This window comes from Phoca vitulina, unplaced genomic scaffold, assembly GCF_004348235.1.
Source record: "Phoca vitulina isolate PV1807 unplaced genomic scaffold, GSC_HSeal_1.0 scaffold17, whole genome shotgun sequence".
Classification (NCBI taxonomy): domain Eukaryota; kingdom Metazoa; phylum Chordata; class Mammalia; order Carnivora; family Phocidae; genus Phoca; species Phoca vitulina.
In genome coordinates, this window is record NW_022589720.1 from 27,647,662 (window position 1) to 27,671,507 (window position 23,846).

General features: G+C 41.3%; 1 protein-coding gene and 1 long non-coding RNA gene across 2 annotated transcripts in view; one reads left to right on the forward strand and one right to left on the reverse strand.

Annotated features, from left to right (window-relative positions):
• SPEF2 (sperm flagellar 2) overlaps positions 1-23,122 on the forward strand; it is a 165,936-nt gene extending 142,814 nt beyond the window's left edge. The window contains 6 exon segments of the mRNA XM_032415247.1: positions 433-615; positions 6,621-6,713; positions 10,173-10,352; positions 16,605-16,841; positions 17,039-17,161; positions 22,824-23,122. Of these exon segments, the coding sequence (XP_032271138.1) occupies positions 433-615; positions 6,621-6,713; positions 10,173-10,352; positions 16,605-16,841; positions 17,039-17,161; positions 22,824-22,913 (906 nt within the window). The 3' untranslated portion in view covers positions 22,914-23,122.
• On the reverse strand, positions 432-21,815 carry LOC116639120. Its single transcript, XR_004300769.1, has 3 exons — positions 21,721-21,815; positions 5,282-5,419; positions 432-549 (listed from the first exon to the last, which is right to left on the reverse strand). It is a non-coding gene; the product is annotated as an uncharacterized LOC116639120 (long non-coding RNA).
• Positions 23,123-23,846: the final 724 nt, after the last annotated feature.

Consider the following 23,846-nt stretch of genomic DNA (forward strand, 5'->3'; position numbering starts at 1 on the left):
CTGACTAGTAACAGTAGATGATTCTGGCAGTTCTTGCTTTTCAATGTAATCTGTTCCTTAAGAATGTACCAGAAAACCAAATGGTTATAGTATATCCCTACAGGCTGCAGAGCCCTTGCACAGCCATTTCTAGAATCTTTATCCTCACTCTGTTGAAAAGGTAAAGTGACCAGAGTCACATGTGTAAATTTGTTGTGTAACAGTAAACAAAAAACCCAAATGTGAAGGAAGCAAAAAGTGAAACAGTGTCTAGGTTCTGTCTGATGTGGATTGGTTGGTAGAACCAGAGGGAACAAACCTGAGAACTGAGTCTCTTCACCAATATGAACTCGTCCTTCCTTCATCTGAATGTCTCATGAAGAAACATGAACTGAGAGAGTTTCAAGGTAGAGTCATACGAACATTCCAATGGCATTTCCTGTTTTCTTCTAGTTGCAGGAGTTAACATCTTTATTAATAGTAAACTTGGAGTTTGTGGACTGGCGGAAATTCCTGTTAGTAATCTCGATGCCTTGGATCATACCCATGGAGGAAGAGCTCCTCGAGACCCTGCAGAGGTTCAAGGCCGTGGATGAAGAGCAGCTGGGCACCATCACTTTCGAGCAGTATATGCAGGTTGCTACCAGGGCCTGGTGGCACTAACACTACTGGAGTACTTTTGACCTAAGAAATGTATTATTCACTGGTCTTGGGCCAGCATTCTGCCCCTCAGGTGTCCATGTCTGGGCACCCAGAGGCAGTGCAGACACTGTCCAAGTCCCAGGTGGAAGTCTAGCTTCCCTAGGGAAAGGGTCTGGAGAAAGAGCTGCTAGGAGAACTAAGAGCTCTGAAAGAAGTCACAACAACTTCATTGTCCTTCTCCTAGCTCCTACACAGTGGTCCTTAACCTTGGCTATAAACTAGAATCACTTGCAGAGCTTTTAATACGTCTAATGCCCAATACCCAATACTCTGGGAGTAGTAACAACAGTACTACCCAGGGAAATGAACACAGGGAAAGGGGAAGGGCTTTTTCTCCATTTGGTCATGAGCATGAAGCGTCCAATCTCATGCAGCAGATGCAGAACAGATTGCAAGTCACCATCATGTAGGCAGTGATTAAATTTATGAATGGACGAGATACCCAAAGGAAGTGTGGAAAGTGATGAATAACTCAATAACATGATACCTGGCCGTTGGCCTGGGCAGGTAGGCCATTTAACACGTGACTTTTTCCAGAGCAATTTTGGTAGAGTACAGAATCCAGATTGCAGAGGATTGATTATGTGAATAGGTCTCTAGGAAGTGAAGATAAAAGTCAATTCACTTTTTAGAAGTTTGAGTAAAGAAGGAGAATGAAACCCCATAACTAAGAGGGCCTGAATTACTTATTTTGTGTCTACTAATTGAAATCGTCTTATTGCTCATCTTTTCACATTGCTGGTAGACACAAAAGATGAAAGTGATTATAAGGTTCTAATTTTGAAATAGGGTAATACTCTTTAGGTGCCTGTATCTTGTGTATATTTCAATATTGAAAGAGCACATCCCTTCCTGCTTCTCTTTTTGTCCTTAATTAATGGATGGCATGTGTATAGACAGCCCCCGGCATTCCCATGCTTGTGCTGTTGAGCCAGAGGAAATAATACTTGAATATGAGGAGATTCCTTCAAGGCTGGTCAAGACAGGTGCTTTGGCTGATTGGGCTTTGATAAATTTGCTTCCCAAGTAGAGCAATTTATAGATACTACCACTGACCTCAACTTAAAACTTGTGAAAATGATTTTGTCTAAAAATAAAAACAGCAGAGCAAAATTTACTCTATTTTCATCATGGGCTTAAGTTTTTAATAACTGAGCACTTGTGAAATTACCAACCTTCGCTACAGTACGTGCCAATTACCACAGGATAGCAATTTAAACATCCTTTTGTACAAACATGAGACGAACAAAGGATGTTGGCAATTTTTACCAAAATGCTGAGCCAAAACCAGAAAGCTCCTTTACCAAAAGTATAAATTTCTTAGAGAAAGTTGGTCGCTGCATTTAAAAGAAAGAAGTACTTATTTGAACACCTCCTGTGTTTGGGGAGCAGTCCATTTCCCAGCTCAGCACTCTCCTCCACCCACCCAATTCCCAGTCCAAGGAGCCCCAGGATAAGAAGGCCATTTGGAAAGGCCCACTTGGTCATCCCACATGCCTTTCAGAGATTTCCAACACTTGCTAGCTCTCTCTCACACACACACCAAAAACAAAACCAAAACCAAAAAAAAAAAAAAAAAGAAGTTATATGGCAAATGTCAAAACCACTTCTAGAGCAAAATTTCATGAGATTTGTAAAAATGCTACATTAGAACAGTAAGGTAGAATAACATGCATCGCTGAAATGGAGTTCTCTGGCAGAGGAGGGCTCTCTACACTGCTTTTTATTTTTGTTTGTCTTTTTCTTTTCTTTTGACTAATTGCAAGTTCACCACAACAGCCACTTAGGAGTGTGCTGATTTCCCCAACTTCTAAAATGGAATGAGATAGCTGGTAAAGTCGGCCGGGCTGTGTACCTGGGCTGAGCTCTATGAACACAAAAGCCTGTTTGCCCTCTGCCCCCAGCCCTCCTGCAGCTGTCACATGCTTGCCTATATGGTGTGAGGAGGCTGAGCCACTTCAGGTAGGATTCTGTGACAATGAACTCGCAGCTCACCTTCTGTCCGTGAGAATGCATGTGATTACAGGCTTAATGAGTCAGATGTTCTGGGATCCAAACAACACAGTGCTCATTCTTTAAGGAAAAGTAAAAAACAAAACAAAACAAAACAAAACAAAACAAAAAAACTTCAGCCATGATGTGGGAAACAAAGGCAGAAGAAAAATGATTAAATTTCCTCACTACCTACAGCCCACTGACTAGTCCTTGAAACAGGCAGAGGGACAGTCTTCTGGGAACACAACTGCCTTAATATTGATACTTAGCCCAAGCCCCAGGACCCTGTAAGTTTACTTTAACATATAAAAATTCCTTTGGAAACTTCCTTTATCTCTACTCCCCAAGATACACGTTGGCAATCATCCCCCAAGTATATGACACACCCATATACATCTGAAGGGTCTCATGACTGAGTTTTTACTAAACAGTAATAATTGACCTTTCCTAACAATAGCTAGCCCCCTCAGGATCCTGAAAACCTTGTTTCCAAAACACCTGGGAGGCTTACACTATCCTTAACCTCCTCCCAACTTGAAAGTATATGAATGGCCACTCCTCGTGACCCCAGAACAGCTCTTTCTGCCCACAGGTCCTGTCCCCGAGCTTTAATAAAACCACCTTTTTGCACCAAAGACGTCTCAAGAATTCTTTCTTGGCCTTTAGCCTTGAACCCTAATGTCTTTCCTGTGTCAGGCCATGTTTTAGCAAGAGAGCACAAGGGACATTTCCATCTTTTAAGGAGAAGTCACCTAATAATCCAGTGACTCATGATATGGTTGACAGAACCTTGCTTTATCAATTTAAACCCTACTATCCAGGCTCACATTTAACATTTCACATTGCTACAATTTTCACGGATGACTTCTTAAAAATCAGAACTTGTTTTCCAGTCAGGTTATTTTTTTTCCTTTCTAATGTGCCCTTCTTTTGTGAGAAACACACAATGTTCTCATTTATGCAATATCTTATATTTTTAGTAAACTAATATGAATGAATCCTTGGGTTTAAGGATCAGGGAAAATTTCTGTGCATCGAAACAATTAAACATGGAATTGAGAGTTGGTTGAAAAATGGTAGGAGGAATTGGGATCCAATCTCTATTTCTTTTTTCCCTTCTAGCTTCTTTTACCATTTCCTCTTTGTCCCCAGTTTCCAGCAATTTGATTATTGTGTTCCTTGGTGTGGTTTTCTTCATGTTCTGCTTGGTTCACTGAGCTCTCAAATCTCCATGGGTTTTGTAGTTGTTGTCAAATTGGAAATTTTTCAGGATTTTTTTTTTCCTAAATATTTTTTCTGCACACCCACCCCATCTCAAAATCCAATCACGTGCTTATTGTCCCACGGATCACTGATGCTTGGTTCATTTTTTTTCCAGTCTTTTTTCTCTGTGCTTTACTTTGTATTCATTTCTATTCCTACGTCTTCAAGTTCACTGATCATTTCCTCTGCAGAGCTGAATCTATTATTAATACCATGCAGTGTTATTTTTCATTTCAGATATTAAATTTTTTGTCTCTAGTAGTTCAAGTTGGTTCTTTTTTATATCTTTCATTTCTCCCTTCATTATGTGCTTGTTTTTTCTCTATCTCCTTTAACAAATGAAATATATTTAGAATAGCTGAAGGAACATCCTTCTCTGTTCATTCTATCATCTGTGTCATTTTTGTGTTTGTTGTTATTGATTGGTGTTTATTCTGACTATGGGTCATATGTTATGGCTTTTTTTGCATACCTAGTAACTTTATATTGGGTGCCAGATGTTGTGTATCTTATATTGTTGGGTGCCCAATTTTATACACCTTTAAATATTGTTGGGCCTGCAGTGGTGTTACTTGGAATCACTTCTATCATTTAGAGGTTACAATAAGATTTATAAGGGTGGGTCCAGAGTGGCCATTAGGTGAGGGTTAATCTGGTCCCACTGCTAAAGCAATTATTTCTGGGGGCTCTCTCTAGTGCCTGTGTTTGAGGAGATCCTTCCACTCTGCTTGGTGGTAATATAGACTCTTCCTCTCAGCTCCATGTGAGGCTCAGTAATTGTTCAGCTTACTCCTTTCCTATGGTTCTTTCTCCAGCTTCTGGTATCTTCCACAAACACACATCCACAGATTGGCAAGTTAAGACTTATAGAGATCCCTCTGTGAATCCTTAGAGCTTGTTCTCCTACTCAGTGCATTGCTAGTATTCTGCCCTGAAAATTCTAGCCATCTTGGCCTGCCTCAACAACAAAATCTGTCTTCTCAACTCAGAAAGACAACCAGGCTCTATTTGGATGCCTCTCCTGGTGCTGCAGCCTGAGAGCTCCCTCCAGCCTAGAACACTAGTAGGACTCCTTGGTTGCTTCCCTTAGTTCAAGAATTACTATCCTGTGTTGCCTATCGTCTAATGTCTGGAAAATCAACTTTCAGATATGTTGTTCATTTTTCTTGTTGTTTAAGTAATTCTGAACTTTGGTGCTCCACCATATCCCTTACCTATGTTCCTCATCAGTCTATTCTCCCATTGAGTGGTACTTACCCTCCCCAGATTAGCTATTGGGCAAGGGTCTCCTCCTGGTCAATGCAAAAGCATATTCAAAGCCCAAGCCCATGCTGGAACTTACGCTTCTTCTGCGTCTTCTCTCACAGGGTGCACATGGCCAGCGTCTCCTTTGTCCCAAATGAAAAGAAACCTTTGGGGGCTTCATCCCCTTACAAGTTATCCAGTGCCATTCCAGCCTTCTCTCAAAGCACAGGTGATCCTTGGAAGGAAAGAAAGCATACAGCATAGACCAGAGTCAGGTTAGACAAGCTAGTGGCTCTTGGCAATAGAGTGATGAGAGTAGGTGTCACTCTGGAAGATGGTAAGAGAGCTAGACTTGGGAACAAAATGCATATGTATATGAAGTGCTTACCATGTACAAAAATTAAGGTTGGAATGACATATTCTTTAAACCCAGGGAATTTATACCTGATGTTCAACAGCAGACATGAATGGCAACACCTAAAGGAATGGACTAAATGTCCATTGTGTGGTATAAACAAGTCAAATTGGAGTTCAGAGGCAAGATCAAGGAGGGCATCTATAAGGATGTGTGATCAGAACAGAGCCTAGAGAGATGTGCAGGTTTACATGGATGGACAGGAAGTCGAACCTGGTAGGAGGGATGATGTGAACAGAAGAGCAAGAGTAGGAAATGGTTCCAAGCAGAGAATATGACAGATTAAAGTTTTGAGGAAATTGATACAGTTGCATGGTACAGGCTGAAAAAAATAAGGAGACTGGAAACAAAAATGACTCAGAGCTTACTAGGATGGCCTATGACAGAAGTAAAGAGGCTCTACCCCAAGGTAGCAGGAGTAGGGATGGAAAGAAGGAAGAGAAGGGAGAGACATTGTGAAATAGGAATCAGAGGATCTGATAATTGGTATCACATATGGGCTGAGAAAGAGGGATGTCATTACAAAGTAGGCCATTGAGTCAGTCATTCACTCAATGAAGATTCTTCCAACAATGTGCTCCAGCACCACACTAGGCTCTGAGAATAGATAGCCACACAAAGGGGACATGTGGAATGTGAGCTAGTGTTATGAGTAAAGACCCCTCCAGAAGGTTGCCATGCAGGCAAAATCTAGGGCAGTGACCTCCAAACTTCATCACATGTCTAACAGATAAAATATAGCTAGCATCCCCAATATGTGGATTTTCATTTATAAATTATACATGTGTACTACTGTACTAATACATTATTTATATTATCAAATTTTTAAGAATAAAGATTATATAAGAATGATATCAAAATATGTGTAAATGGAAGTTCTAGGATTTTCTCCTGCATCCCCCTGGTTTTTGAACCCTATTTTGGAGACCACTGCTCTAGACAGTTGAACAAGATGGATTCAATCCCTATGGCTTTGAGAGGAATGATACTTGAATAATTTTCATTTTTATTTTTTGTATAGGCTGGTCTGTGGTTTACAAAAGATGAAGATATAAAAATTCCAGACAATCCTCTTGAACCCTTGCCATTCAATAGGCAAGAGCATCTTATAGAGGTAATTACTGAGATCCTTTAAAAAATTTACTACTATGACACTGGTAAGTTTCTTTGTCTTTTCTTCCACTTGTGTAATTTGTTTTGGATTTTACCCCCGGCCCCCAGTTCCTTTACTGTATCCCCAGAATGTAGACTTTAATGTTCATAAGGTGGCAGCACAGAAAAGTTTTGGGGAGGAGACAGGGACCAAAATCTTAGACAGAGTCCCACTGTTAACTCAGTGTGATCTTGAACATATTTCATAACCCTTCAGGTCTCACTTTCCTCATATGTCAAAGTAAGCTGCTGCTCAGCACATTTGTCTCTGAGGGTCCTTCCAATTCTAAAAGCTTAGGGTAAGAACTGTCATTTTACCAACACAGTAATCCCCCCCCCCCACCGCCTTGGGATACATCTCAAGACCCCAAATGTATGCCTGGAATTGTGGGTAGTACCAAACCCTATATATACTGTTTTTATGAGTCAAACTTATAAATTAGGCACAGTAAGAGACTAGCAGTAATAGCTAACAATCAAATAAAACAACTGTAACAATGTTCTGTAATGAAAGTTTTGTGACTATGGTCTCTCTCTCTCTCTCTCAAAATTTGTTATTGTGCTATACTCACCCTCTTCTTGGGATGACGTGAGATGATAAAATGCTTGTGAGGAGATGAAGAGGAGTGAATGACATAGGAGTTGTGATGTAGTGTTAGGCTACTAGTGACCCTCTGATGATTCATCAGGAGGAGGATCATGTTTCCGGACTGAGGTGGACCACAGTGGACCGTGGGTAACTGAAACCACAGAAAGCAAAACCACAGATAATGGGGACTACTATATATGTTTTTGTCCATTTCTCTTTGATTTTGATTAACTTGAACAACATACCAAGGGTTGCATAAGTATTGCCCATGACCCATCAGATTATTATTATTATCAATACTATTATTGCCAATAATGGTATTATTAGCCTCTATCCCTGAGCCCACAATAGAAAGCAGGACCTTAATAAATGTAAAGCACTCTGGCTTCAGTGTAAATGTTTAAAATATAAAAATATACATAACACAACCAAATTCAGTAGGATATGAGAGAAGTTGAGTGGTGGATTTAGACAGCTCAGCAAACTAGGTGTATCAATAGTCCAATTTTCCAGCCAGCCATTAGTTTAAAACTGCAGTACAAAATTGAACATGACTCCAGTTATAGCCTTAAAGTGAGCAGTTCCCTTCAATTGGATGCATAGTATCAGAGCACCTCTCCCATGATAGCAGAAGAGCATATAAAAGAAAGGGGTCAAGGAGTCAACAGAGTCCAAGACCTGAGACTGGCAGGTGTGGGGGCAATTTTTTGTCTTTGTTGTGGTGGGAGTTTTCAGTGTAAAACTGGAGGACTGAGACCAACCCTGTAAAGCCTTTGGAAGGCCATTCTCCATATGATGTGAACAGCAGTAAACAGGTTCTCTGACGACTGCTAAGCAGTGAAGCAGGAAAGGGCCTTTGGGTGCCAAGGGAGGGAGTGGCTCCCACCTACTGGTGCCCAGACTGCTGGAAAATGCCTTGGAGGAACAGAACAAAGTTGGCAGCAGAGGCAGGACCATGAAGCCTGAGAAAGAAGTGGGACAAAGAATGGCTGACGTGTGTGTGTGTGTGTGTGTGTATACGTAGGTGCGCATGAGTGTGCACCCATGAGTGTCTGTCCAGAGGACAGAAAGGAGTGGTGTTTTCCACCCCTCAGTGCCTCATAGACTGGATGTTCAGGATTACATAAGTCTCAGTGCTGTTAAACTGGGATTCAAAGCACAGATTCCAATGCTTGCAAGCTTCAAGGTCTTGATGAAGTTACCTAACCTCTCTGTGCCTTGGTTTATTTTACTCCCTCTCTGGCAGGGTTGTTGTGCAGAGTGAGTGATTGGCACATAGTGAGCCCTATGTAAGTGTTAGCTAAACAGAAGCTAGTCATGCTAACTATAGTTGGCTGAAGGATAGCCAACGGAAGGACAACCATGTTAATGGTTAACATGCTAAAGAAAGGTGTACAAAGAAGAAAGATAAAACAAAAAAAATAAATTTACCCCTTTGGCTATAATTAGAATAAGAAAGACCAAATGGGGGGGGAGGTTGGAGAATGCCCCATGGAGAGGGAATTCTGAGGGTTAGGAGCCCTGGGCTCTGTCGCCAGTTCTGTCATGACTCACTGTAGGACTCTGTACCCTCTTAAGAAGAGGGCTTGAACTACAGTCTCAGGTCCCACCCAATTTCTCTGCTTTGTCACTTGTGCTCTCTGTGACCCAGGGCCCACCTCTGAGCCACATTGGCAGGGACTCCTGGAGACAGGCCATTAGCACTATCCATGGGCTTGAATGACCCCAGAGTCCCAGGCACTGGATGGAAGGCCCTGTTGCATCCAAGAAAGGAACCCTGAGACGGGTCTGTGTTGCAATCACAGTGTTGTCCCCTGACAGTGATGGTGTACTTCATGATGACTGACAAGGTTCCACAGGTCATGTCCTGGCTTCCCAGCTTCCCACACACTCAGTGCCAAGAGCAGCTATTCCAGTATTTTAAAATCCTTAAAGATTTCCCAAGAAAAGGCGATTCAATTTTGCCATAATCAAATTCACAGATGTTGTCTTAATCTCTCCACAGCTTCTATTCATGTGAAATCCTTCTATTACTTTGGGCTGGTAATATTTGTTGAAGCCAGGTTTGAAATACTAGGTGTTTGTTAACAGATCCCAAATGCCTATTTCCATCGCAAACCTCCCTTGCAAACCTCCTACATGCAACTGCCCATTTGACATCTCCACTAGAATATTCTAGTAGATATTTTGAACTCTCTGTGTCCAAACCTGGTACCTGAAGTCCCATCCCCACCACCACCATTCCCATCTTCACCCAAAGCCCTGATATCCAGTGGTGAGCGCACTTTCCGCCAGTGTGAATCCACAGTGGAAAAAGTCACTTACTGTCAATAGATTAAGTGTGGAGTTCAGAGCAGTGTTGGCAAGTTGAAAGATTTTAAGGGCTAGACCCCCAGTGGCTTTAGGTGTCACTTCCCCCTCTTTCCACTCACCGCAGGGAGCTCTATTGGAAGCATTACATTTAGGAGTCAGAGCCCAGTTTGTCAGAGTGGTGATAAGGATAGACAGAGAGGTCCTTGTTCTGTGGCTCCCTTTTCCTGCTTAAAATGTAATCCCCACCACCTTTATTGGCATATTCTTTCCTAAATATGTTGATACCATTGATTAGCATATAATTTTCTTTAACATTAGGATTTTGAGCCTTACTCTTCTGTTTTTTAACTTAGCATATTCTCTGGTTAATACTATTCATTACCTATTATGTTTACTGATTCAATCCTCAGAAAGCGACCTTATTCCAAAGCTCCTGGAAAGATCCTTCATTGTCTGTCCATCTACTGCCTACCCATTTTAAGTCTTTTATCTTGGATTGAAATTCTTTTTGTGTGACAGTTTTTCTTTAGGCTATTTGCTGACCATGAGAAGGATCCACCTCAACTTGACTACACACAGATGCTGCTTTATTTTGCTTGTCATCCAGATGCTGTGGAAGGTGTCTATAGGGCCCTCAGTGTGGTCATCGGGACTCATGTCTTCCAGCCAATTGAAACTCTTCCTGTTATTGCAGAAAAGGTAATTGTGTTCCAGAAATGGACTAGCTTTGGGGTCCGGAGGGGGATGCCAGAAGATCCTAAACTTCTAACAACAGAGACTCTGTTTCATCTCTGTATTTTTCTGGGTACCTAACACAGCACTTTACACATAGGAGGTCTTCAATAAACCTTTACTCAATTGGATTAAGAACTAGAGACCCACTATCAAAAAAAAAAAAAAACCTTTGTAGTAAAAATCAAAATTGGCTCAAAGTTTCTTGGTGGAATCCAAGTTTGTTCTGTAAAGGATAGCCTTTATTTTACATGAAGTCCTGATCCTTACAAATGAAAAATAAGTGGGCATCAATCCAATCTATCTGTCATCCTATATGGAAATTCTATGTGAAACAAGTTCAGGCCTCAGATATCCCACATATATGTGACACTTGATAGTGTTTCAGGCCAAAGCCCAGCCACCTGAAATCCACAGGTACCTTGTATCTCCTGCATCCAAGGACGAAGAAGCTTAATAGCTAATAAAAAACCTCACATTCCCTTTTAGATTTCTAAAGGATTGGCATTCCCTAGCTTTTTTGGGATGGAAAAGCCTCAGAACAGGAGGCTAACTAATGCATTTATTAGGTGCCCATTTGCATGACTTGTAGTATTCCCCTGACATTTTGGGGACAGAGCTATGGTCCTTGTAATGGAGGACCTCGTAATGTCCTTCTTTTATGGACAGAGGAGAGGTACTGCCCAGTCCCAACTCTGCAGATGTCATAGCCACACTTGTTTGCCTCTCATACATGTCTGTCAAAACAAAGTATGCTGCGTTCCCTTAAAAAAAAAGTGGAGGAAGTTTCTGTGACAGCTTTCACATATGTGAAGAAATAGACCCTCTTAGATGTAACCCTGAATTTTGGCCCTGAGCAAATGGACAAGAGATGTCCTTCCCCTCCGCTCAGGGCCAGAGTGAGGCCAGACAGGTGCCCAGTAAGCTGAGCACTCAGGGCTGTTTGACCCGATGTGCTGTAGATGTTACTTCAACACTTAACACAGTGGCAGAAAGGACAGTAAGAAATATTTGTTTCACTCAAGAATTCTGTCTTCTTAGACAGTGGAAAGTCAGTTTCAGCTTTCCCAAGTAAATAAGGAGTTAGATTCCAACCACCTATTGTGGGCCTGCATTTGCCACTTCCCCAGGGATGTTCCTGTCTCCCCGTATAGGTTGGGCCTCCCTGAGCTAACTCTGGCATGGATCATGGCCTGCCAGGAGGTCTCAGTCAAATATCTGTCTTCCAGGAGAGCTTCCCTGACCTCAGATGACGTCAGGCACCTCCTGTCATATGTTCCCAGAACATTCTGTGCTTCTTTCACGGTACTCGTCACAGTAACTACTTCTTCAGATCAGCTTCTTTTCTAGACTTTAAGCACCCTAGGGCAGGGAGGGGCCGTCTGTCTTATTCTGAACCGGCCACAACCCTGAACCCGAATTACTGGCACAGAGGTCAGCAAAAATTTCATTGAGTGAGTCAGTTAATTAATTAATTAGCTTTGTAAATCAGGCTCTCTGCATAGCCCTGTGATCCACAAGGGATACAGAAGAGCCAAATTTTCTCCCCCGAAGGGACTGTGTGTAATTGCCCCCATCTGTGCAGAAAAGAATGGAAGAACAATGTCCCAAATGTGGAAGGAACACAGTATAAAGGACAGATTAACACAGGGTCTTGCTGATCAAAAACAGTTTTTATACCTTCTTCTTTCCCACTTCCCTATCTCTGTTTTTGCTATCGCTTCCACCTGAAATACCCTTCCTCTCATCCTGAAGGATCCAAGGCCTTCCCATTAGCCAAGGCCTTTTTCAACTACCAGATGATTCATGAAACCTCCCCTGATACTCAAGAGCAACACTGAGCATCCTCCACTGGGCCCCCTTATATTCAGATTCCCCCTGACAGGGCTGAGTACCACTGCATGCATACATGCATTTATTCAACACATATTTATCCAGCTTTTCTGTGTACTGGAAACCACCCTTGACCTGGGGATAAAGTAAGTAACATAAAGACTACATCATATGCTAATAAATGCTACAGGAAAAAAAGAATCTAGGGAAAAATACAGGAGTTGGGGCAGGTTGCAATGCTGGGAAGAGCAGCAAGGTAATTGCAATTCTAAGTAAAGACAGCAGTAGATGCCAAAGCCCTAATTCCAAAGACCAGCCATTGCAGTTGGTGAGGAGTGAGCTGGAGGAGAGTAGTAAGAACAAAAAGTGACGGGGAGAGGGCCCTGAGGGCCACTGTAGGGACCTTGGCTTTGACTCTGCCAAGAGATGAGATGAGAAGTTATTGGAACACTGCCATCTGATTTAAAATGTATGGAGATCTCTCTGGCTGCAGTGTTGAGAGCAGACTGTAGGGGGATGAAGGAGGGAAGTATGAAGAACTAGTAATTCAGGCAGCAGTTTGTCTGTTGAATACTACTGCTAAGTTATTTCTACTTTGAGTTGGGGACAACATGTTAGCTGCCACATAGCAAGTGTTCAATCAGTGTTTGTAAACATGGCATAAAAGAAGGGAGGAAGAGAGAGAGGAGAGGAATGGAATCCTGTTTCCAAGGTAGAGAGGAGGTGAGCAGACATTCCCAGGAGAGGCAATAATGGATCCAGGAGGCTGCAATGAGCTGGAAAGTCCAGGAAAAAGGAAGCATGTGCTAGAATTGTTGCTATAGCAACAGACAGCTGCCTGGGTGAGTAGCAGCCAGGCTAGCTAGCACAGGAAGGCTGCATCCCCTGTCCCGAAACCACTCATTCACAGAAGTTAGTGCCCCACGGGGAAAGCAAGCCCCTGGAGAGCTTCTCTCCAGAGCTCTTCTAAAGTCCAAGGACACTGCACAGGAACCTCCCCACAACCACTGCACCACACAGATGGAACCATCCTGAGGGGCAGGGGCGGCAAAGAGCCTGCCTATGACACACCACACACAGAAGTCTGTTCCTGGCTCAGGGAGAACCCTAGGAGCTTGAGCTTTTGAAATACAGGATCCGCCCACTTCCCTCATTCTTGCTCACCCCTTGTTCTTACTATCCTGCCTCAAAATTATGCTACTCTGTTACTGTGCCCTTTCCAGCTCTGTTCTAGTTTCCTGGGCAACCTCTTCCCAGGAAGCCAGACTGAGCCTGCTCAGAAATAACACCTCCAACGGATCCACATTCACTCCCAAGACATTAAATCAGATCTCTGTTTTGCTTTCCGCATAAACAACTGGCATCTCCCCAATAGTTTATTCTTCCTTACTCCACTCTGTGACTCATGCTGTTATATTCAATGTGTCACAGACGTTCTGTTCAAATCCATGGCTCCTTGAGTAATTTAAAAGAAGCTCAAGAGCGAAGCATTCATGAGTATGCACTAGTCCTAGTGAAGCTCTAAATAAGTTGACATTTGGGAAAATGGTTCATTCTGGCCTGCGGGGTTATGGTGTAGGAATTCAGTAAATTGTAAGCTTGAAACTCCCACATTTTGAAGATCTTGTTAAAGCATTTAACAGATGTTAAAGCAGAGCATTTGAGATGCTGGGGTTTGAAACATATAAATTTTCATTCCATCTTACTCTTTTGACGCTTTGCCCATATCGGTCCCAAGGTCTGACCTTTTGTTCTGCCTCTGAGATGTGGGAATGAACTGATTGAATGATAGAAATGCATGGCCAGGCACCATTCTGGGGACATGTTTGTTGGGAGATCTCGAGCCTCTGAGAGGTAACTGAGTGTGACATCGTGTTTGCTAGCACCACAGTCTTCCTGCCGCTCAGATGCTAATGTGACTCACACAGAGTTTTGATGCCACTAGTAATTGCTCATTCAGAAGCACTGGCTTTTCTTCAAACTGGCATCGCTGGTTTTGTTCATACACCCACATTCAAAATTGTGATCTTTCAGAGATGTCTGTTGGAGAGAGCCTCTTCTCTTGTACCCTCCACGATCTCACTAGGATGCTGATCTGGCTCCTTTGGTTCCCATCCCAGCTTCCCCTCTCTCCCTGCCCTCTCACTGAACCACTAAGTCTATTCTCTCTCAACCGTATGGAGAGCAAAAATAGCAAAAGCATCCTCTGACATTAATAAGGATTCTTCATTAAAATTTCAAATGTTTAAATTGTTGCGTTTTGGTAATAATTCATTTGTCCCAGGATGATTATATTGGGCCTCTGAAAAGTTAGTCCCTCTCTAATTATGGAAATAGTGGAGAGAGACAATGCTCTTTCCCTGTTTAATTTAGGTATCACCTGCTCATCTAATCTGACTAGTCATTTGCTCACCCACAGGTTCTGTCTTTATCATGTCCACGCAGCATTTATACTGCAGTCTCAATAGAAATCCATTCATCCTACACCACTCAGCAAGATGTTTTCATCTTGACTGTGTTCATTTCATTATACTAAATGTTCTATTGCCCTGGAAAACTATTGATAGGTAGCCAGTGTGATGATCCTCAAGCTTCCTAGGTGGACACGAAAAGGCCAGTTTTACATTTCTGCAATGTAACATTTCAATCGTTTAAAATAAAGAAGAAGTTGAATAGATAGATAGATGATAAATAGATAGGTAGATAGATAATAAATAGATGATAGATATATTGATGATAGATGATAGATAGAGAGATAGATGATAGATAGATAGATGATAGATAGAGAATAGATAGATATACTTAATTCCAAATTCTTCACCTGATAAAGCATTCTCTTTCTCTCTCTCTCTCTTAGATTAGATTAAATTCCCAATTTACCCAAGGACATAGAAACCCAACCCACACAGAGCTAAAGCAAATGCAACCTGTCTTCATTACACTGCTCACAGCCCCTACAAATCTCCTAAAGGGACTGACAACTATCAGAGGCTTAATTTGCTGCTGTATCATAATCCTTTTTATACCTGGGACTCTATTTGGAAAGAATTTGCATGATTAATTAACTTGCATGTAATACTTCTACTGAAGTGAATATTTATAGACATTGGATCCATCCTTTTATTTGAAGCCTAAATTTAATATTTTTCCTTTCTTGGGATAAAGGAGAATCAATATTCAGGTGTTTTCTGACATCTGACCCATCAACATTCTAAAAATGCCCATTTTTCTATGGCAAATCATCAAATATCAATTATCTCATCATGAAACACACACACACACAGACACTTTTATTACAGTAAATACAAGAAATACAAATATGTAGAGTATTTGGAAAGTACAAAACTAAGTGAAAAAGAAATCACCTGTTCCACTACCTGGAGGTAACCATTGTTTTCTCTTTACTGTGTCTTTCTTTTCACTAATAAGCATAGATATATAAGAAAATGAGGATCCTAGTGTATTTATTATTTTCTTTTGTTTTCTTTTTGCACTTATTCTGTGAGTGTTTTCTCGTGTCACTAGGTATTCTTCTAAACCGTACTTTCCGTGGTAGTATAGTATTCCATCACAGAAATATACTATAATTTATGTCATCACTCCCCATTTTTGGAATTGCAGATTTTCTGTGTTTGTTGTAAGTAACGCTGAACAAACATCCACATACAAAAGTCTTTGTGCACACTGATACTTTTTTACAGTCAATTCCTAGATCTGTAGTTACAGCCAACAGGCAGGACTATTTTTCAGGCTTTTGATAAATACGAAATTACACCAGAAACAATGTACTCTTTCCCATACTCACAGGGCCAGGGCCTGACTTCATGGTTCTTGGACACGTTTCAAGGAGCGGCCATAGCAATCCCACCTCACTTTCCACATTCAATTTGTTTTCTACCTTGCCTTCCAATGTTTAGTTGGATTTAACCTCCAGTATAAAAACAAACGTTTCAGAAGCTCTTAGAATCTATCAAGCTTAAGTAATTAACTTGCCATACCCTCTCAACTATAGTCAATTTCCAAAGCAAATCCTTTAAAAATTGACGTTCATGTACAGAAGCCTGACACCAGTTACGCTAATTCACTCCAGTATCCATTTATGGAGGAATCCGAGGTGCCCGGCATGCAGTAAACCGAAGCATGTGTGGTGAGTAAGACATGCCCCACACAAGGCATCTGTAATCTCCAGGCAGAATTGGTCTAGATTTTTGATGTGATCTCCAGTGCAGCCAGCACATTCTCCTCTATGCTTTGTTTGGCTAGGTTGTGGGAGGCACCATCATTTCCTTGCATGAAGAGTATGTGGCAACATTGGCGTGTTCTAAATGTCTCCATTACTGGAAAGATTTCAGTCCGACTTCATATTCTCTTCATTTAATCATGCAGATCTCCTCCTTGACTGACATGAGTCCAGTTGAGGAATATCCTGAACTCGAGGGAAACTTTGTGAGTGAGGAAAGGGAACTAAGAGAAGACGGGGAGGGAAAGGAAGAAATCCCTGAGAATGCGAACACTGAAAAGATTTCCATGGAAAAACTACTCAAAGTGTTCCAAGGAGGAAAAGAAGTACAAGATGCTAACAGATTTGCCAGCCACGTACAGATAGAGAATGCTTACTCAGAGGTTGGTTAGATTCTTTCATAAAAGGGGCAACTTGTACATAAAAAAAGTCACCCTCAAGTTTTAACATAGTTTCATGGAAGTGCTTTCTAATGTATCATGGTATAGAAATTATGGCAAATTCCTTTATTAAGTAAAATAAGTTTTTAACATCTGCAGGACTGTAAAGTTAATTAACTTCATTTTTTTCTTCTTTAAAGAACTTCGTAAAAGTATTTCAAGACCTAGGTGCCAAGAATCTGGAGCCAGTTGAAGTTGCTGTTCTTCTGAAGCATCCTTTTATTCAAGATCTGATTTCAAATTATTCAGACTATAAAATCCCTGTGAGTATTACCCAAAGGTGTCCTAATTCAGTTGAGCTTAGGATCAGGACATGGTGGGACATCGCCAGTGTGGACTACAGAGACGGGGGAGAAGCTGGAGTTGGCGAAACCAGGGTCAGGAGAAGCTAAGCTGGTAACAGCATCAGCCCAGACAGGCCAGCCCATGACACCCAGAGGGTATCAAGGTCAGGGACAGTAGAGGTAGCTGGCAGTACTGTGGATGATACTGTCAGCATTATGGAACTGCCTCATTAGGCATGGGGCTACTTTGGACCTAAGACAGAAGGTTAAATCGATGAGATTAAAGCTGGGTGAGTGGCCATGTTAGTGTTCCGGATCATCCCAGCTGCCTAATGACTGGCCTATGACTGAAGGGTATGGAGAATAGAATCCCCCTTTGCCAAAGAGAACTAAGGAGACCATGATCCCAACCAAGTGCCAACGTAGTCATTGCATTCTAATCATGGTCCACATGGTCTGTGTTGTGCATATGGCGACAGTGCGCATGAAAGCCTGGGTGCCAGTTCCGTCAGGGAAGTACTATGCAAGATGGAGAAACTGAGGACAAAACCCAGCAGACTGGACCAACTCAGAAGGAGGGAAGGAAGAAAAGAAGAGCCGTACTCCAGAGCTCACAGTAACCCAGCCATTCTGTACCACATATGCTGAATGTGCATCCACCATGGGGGTGCCTGGTCTCCAACAGCAAGGGCTAAAGACCCCCGTTCACAGTGGGGCAAGCGTACAACCTCCTCACATACCAGTTCAGCCGTATGAACCCTCCTTATTTGGCTCCTGCTAGGTGTTTATTGGACTATACAGGGTTTGCTCAGTTTCAGATAAAAGCACTTTCACTTTGACAAAATGAAGCTGATCTAAGATGCATTACTCCTGACTTCTCAGTGATAAACCTCTATGCCCAGAAATGAGACTATTCCAACTTGAATATCTACAGACCTAAATTGGTTTATTCTAAATTGCTGATCTTTTTACATAGAAATTGTATTACGTATGTTGGTAATCATTGAAATTGATTCTAACAAGCTAGCAGACTCTCATCCAGTAGTGAAGTGTGATTAGAGCCTTTTAGAACACAGGCTCAGGAATCAGAAAGTCATGGGACTGAATCTCAGGTATACTACTTACTAGATACCTGACTTTAACTTTCTGTTCATCCCAGCTTTCTCATCTGTTAAATGGGAATAACAGCCATTCCTATTCAAAGGATTGTGGTGAGGATGAAATGAGACTGTGCATAGGAAGCACACAGCATGGTTCCTGACACTCAGCAAATACTTCAGAAATGATGGCTGTTAACAATCGCTCTTCACGACTGAGCACTTATTACTGAGGCTAGTAATGTAAGTTTCCAGGAGAGACAAAATGAGTACGAAACTCAGTTTCTGTTCTCAAACAAATTCCACTTCTGTTTGCAAGAGAATTTTTACATGCAAGAATTACCAGAGAATGATATAAGGTACGCCACCCAAGCAAAACATTATAGGAACTCAAGACATAGGACACTTTTTTTGTTCCAGAAGCTGGATCTTCAAAGATGACCAGGATTGTTGAAAGTGGAGGGACAGGAGAGGACGTGTACACGGATTTGCTGTTGGGATGGACAGAGGACAGCATCACAGGGAGAAGGAGAGACTTGTGCCAAAGGCATGAGCACAGGACTGCGTGGGAGGAAGGCGAGGCCAGGAGGGCTTCTGAGTAGGGGCGTGATGTGACATTGTCTTCATCCCAAAGTGTTTCTTTGTCTCCTCACCATATCGTATCATTATGTCTCTACCTTTAATAGGGCTCTTAAAAAAAGAGTTGTGCCTCTTTATAGAAATAGGCCAAAATAGTTGGAAACATGGTTAGCATTCCACAAACATTTACTGTTTGCATCCAAACTGGTACATTACATGTCCCTTTCCGGTTTCTTATAGCACATATTTTCATTAAATATGAAATTAGGAGGAGGAGGGCATAGGTCAGTGTGACCCTAGAGTTAGTGGGGACAGAGAACACCAGAACTAGACAAAGGGGTGGAGGGGGGGGCAAGGGAGGATGGGGGAGAGTCGCCAATTGTGGGGATCTAGCCCCCCTTTGGCTTTCCTCTGGGCTAGCGTCATTCTGTATAAGGTAGGTTCCAGAGCTGTATGTTAGAATTTATCTTATATTAATTACCAAGAACCAGTAGGAACATAAAATGATGCCACAATTTTTTCCTCCCCTAATGGGAGGAAAACTCCGTACAAAGTCAGGCGATTTGGGAACGTCTTTACTCTGGCCAGACTAAATATGATTAACTTGCAGAGAAGATTCTCTTCAGCATTTTCCTGAGAAAAGAAAACAGCCAATGGATGACTGCCTCCGAAAGGCAGCCCCTTGAAAAAACCTAGGGAAAGCTGGAGTCCATGGGGCTCTTTTTCATTTATGCATTGCCCTCATTTTGGAAGGAATTTGATCAACTTGCCATACACCTCACTGCTGACACTTTGGACAGTGCAGTCCCTCTGTGCAGGACTGTCTCCAGCATGGCAGGATTCTGGGCCGCCGCCCACTCTACCCCAGGAGCACCTGCACAGACAGACTACCAACACCATCTCTGCACATCCCCCAAATCTCCCTGGGGTGCAGCGTCCCTCTCTGGCTGGATCCAGCCAGCGCGCGGTGTCTGACTGCCAGGGAGTCAGCCTCCTGGGACCAGCAGAAAGAGAGTTAGCCTGTCTGTCACCAGTCGGTCTGTCCATTCACTCCTTTGCTGCCAGAGCGCTTCGGCAGAGTCGGCTGGTTCAGCGCCTCCCTCCTCGCCATCACCTCTCCTCCTGGGCCCTCCCCCTCAAATCCATGAGAGGACGGAGCACTACGTAAGTGGGACTCATTCGTATGACTGGGAATCTGAGAGTTGAGACTGTAACCTAAAAACCTAAGCCCTGATATTCTAAAATGAAAGAGCTTCCCTTTCCAGTAAGTTCTACTCTCATTTTCACAAAGCAAAAAAAAAAAAAAAAAAGAAAAGAAAAAAGAAAGAAAAGAAAGATAAAAATGAAGGAAAGGAAAAAAAAAATCTCTGAAGATTCAGTTTCTGTCAAAGCCATCCTGTCACCATTTCTGCTCCAGATATCCATGTGCAAGTAAATAGATCACATTTTAAAATGAACTTTAACCACAGTGATGTTATTTGAAGATCTTTCAAGATAAGTAGAGCAAAAGCTAGAATGTGGTTTTTCAGGTTAAAATGTTGTTTGCTGATATAAACAGTGGGAAGTGAAGGTTGTTTGCCTGATAGCTTGTGTTTACAAGGTTTGTGTTTGGAAGCAGCAACATTTTAAAATATATATTTGAAATATCTGAGTATTTGTAATTATTTTGGTATGTTTTATTTTTGCTCCTATTGGGAGGCGGCCTGGCTGTGTGGTTGAGAGAGTGGGCCCAGGAGCCACACTGACTGGGTTCACACCTACAAACTGTGTGACCTTGGGCAAGTGACCTCATGGTGCCTTGGTTTCCCCATCTGTAAAATAGGGTTACCATACCCTCATAGGGCTCTTGTATGGATTAGATGACTTAGTACATATAAAGTGCTTAGCTCAGTGCTTGGCAGGTAGAAAGCACCCAATAATAAATGTTAGACATTATGGATTATTATTACTCTTACTGTTACTGGTTTGCTGGTAGTTGCAGTGCCCAGGAAATATTTCTGAGCCATGTGAAATTATATGTGGATAAATAAATAAGCTAGGGCATTTCATCTCCTGAATTCAGTGTCTGCTCTTTGAAAAGAAAGACAAAGGCTTTCATTGTTGCAGTGCCATGATGACAAAGAGTCCAAACTGGTGTCCCAGAAATCCCCATGTGGCCATTACCTATGGGGAAAATCCAGATTTTGTGTTGGATTTTATAGTCATTCAATCAAAGTCATTTATTTAATTTCTACTTTCATAGATCTTATACAAAGAGGTCATTTCAAGTAATGTTCCTAAATTATTAAGAAAATGCTTTGGTTAAATAAATGTAACAAGATCAATGAGGACACTGTAACTGGGTTGTTAGTGAGCAAAATCAATTAATTTCCCATGAACAATATATTTAAAATGTAAGTGAACACAAGATTTCCCATACCAACCTAATAAGTGTAGTCTCTTCTAATGAACACATGCTGACTAAATGTAGATTATTTTTAGCAAACCTGTAAATCCAGCATATATCCTTGAAATTAAGGTTTCCATTCAATAGGAGATAATAATAAATCTTTTAGTGTTAAAATCCAAATACCACAGGAGAATTTCTTATAAGTACATGAGTTGGGACCCAATTAATTATGTGAGGACAAAATATGATTTATTAAGGATGACTTGAAGGAACTCTCATCCCACTGTAACTTCAGGGCATCTGACTTTAAAATATTCTCCAACCTTCTCCTTTATCTCCCTAACAAAATATGATGGCTGCTTCGGCACTTTGTGTTTCCAAAGCACCCAGGTCAAACATTTCCAGACTCTCTTGGCTTTTCTCCAATAACTGCTACTGAAAATTATGGCCTCTGACTTCAACAGCAAACTTACCCAGGGCTGGCTTATACATCTGGAGCTTATGATTTTGTCCGTGCTGGGGAGTGTCAGGTGATCCCAGGTCAGCTCACTCCTTCATCCCCAAGTGAGCATTCAGTAGTCAGCATTAGTTACCTTAAGTACACTATTCAAAGGAGACGTGTTATTAACAACTGTGGTGGATAGGACCAGAAAGGTCAATGGTGAGCAGCTGTTCTTTTTCACATAGTTCACTCAAGTTTGACCTCTGGCTGCAGGAAATCTGTATTTTCAAAGAACAAGGTCTCACAAGAAAATGATTCACTATGATTCCTGGTAGTGACTGATAATAAGCAGTGTGTGTCACTCGGCAGGGGTCAGCTCAGATAGTGAACTAACTCATGTCTTCTTGCGTAAAATGACCTCAGTCAAATTGAAACCTTTGGAACTCAGCTTTGAAGAAAAGAAACTTACATTCTTAAAACATTTCCCTAAATGTGTGGGGGAAAAAAAAGAAACTGCATATATATAATTCTACAGTTTCCATGTGTGTTTGTACCCCTTCTATATTTTGATGCTGTTTTAAATTTATGTTTTCAATGTCTGTGATGTAAAATGTAAGATGCTGGTATTTTAAATGGATGAAAAACAAATCTTCTATTCCTAATATTAAAAAATAAAATAAAAACATGGAGAAATGAGACAATCTCCCCTCCAAATAATCGGCTGGTCTAAAATTCTACAAATCTGTAGACATGATTGATTTGGCATTAGAATTTTTCTTTAATACAAAATAAATACAGTTGCTCATTCATTAATAGGGAAGTAACACTTTGGCTTGTTCATTATGTGCCAAACTATGTGTAATTGCTTTTTACAAATGTTCTTTAATCTAATAAAACAATTCCATTCATTATTAGATTAGAAAACAAAGGCTCCAAGATCTTTGATATCTTCCCAAGGGTACAGCCAGTAAGTTGCAGGGTGACATTTAAACTAAATAGAGCACCATTTTCTTAAAGAAAAAATAAAAACAATTTACTGTTTCATCACTCCCATATTATGATCATTAATTCTAAATCACTAATTCTAAATCACTTATTAATATTTGTTATTTCTCTTTACATCTCTTCCTTTAGGATATTAAAATAATTCTCCAAAGGAGTGAGCATGTACAAGGAAGTGATGGAGAGAGATCTCCTTCGAGACTTACAGAAGAAAAGAAATGAAGACAAGAGTGTGATTTTTATAATTTGACAATGAATCTTGCAAACATCAATGTAAACAAGGTGTTGGTCATATATGTTGTCATTGTAGGTATAGAAATGACCCCTACCAGGTTATGAGGAGCAATGAAAAGGGGGCCTTCCTTAACTCAGAGAATATTCTATAATAAACCTTAATTACAGAGCAAAAATCCAAAGTAAGAAGGAATGCATTTTGAAGTGATTCTGAAAATAGACGGCATCAGACAATATGTTCAAAAATAAACACACATAAGTCATGAAAAGTCCCTCTGAGAAGTAAGGAAACATTAAGCAAACATGGTGAAAATCCCCTGAAGCTCCACATCAGGGAAGTACTGATATGTATATTTTGTCGTTCTTGCTCCACATGCAGTAGAATTCCAAGGTCCATCCCACTAGCCAAAGAGAAGGATGCATCATCAACTGCTGGTACAGCCACCTCCTATCATCTATTCCTAACCCTTTCCTAATATAATACAATGTTTCCCAAATAGATGGATATATTTGCACAATTATATCTGTTTACTTATATAAATTAGTGACTTAAATTCAGTGATACTTATCTCAAGAAAATGTTTTCTTTTTAAGTGAGTGATAGATGTATTCTCAGTGGTGAGCCTTCTGTGAAATCTCTGCTTGGTCTCCATCCCCTCCCTGGCTGCTCCTTCTGAGGCTCCCTGGCAGCTGGATCCTCCTCTCTTTTCCTCAACCTCCAAATGTTGGAGGGCCTCAGAACTCAGCCTCCTCCCTCTACAGTCAATCCCTGGATGACTTGTCATTTCCACTACTTTGTGGGTATTATAGAGGCTAACGCTGAAATTTCTAGTCCCATCATTCCCTGGAATCCAAACTTCGCTCATACTACCCATTTGATTACCATATTGATGTCTCATAGTCATCACAAACTCAACCTGT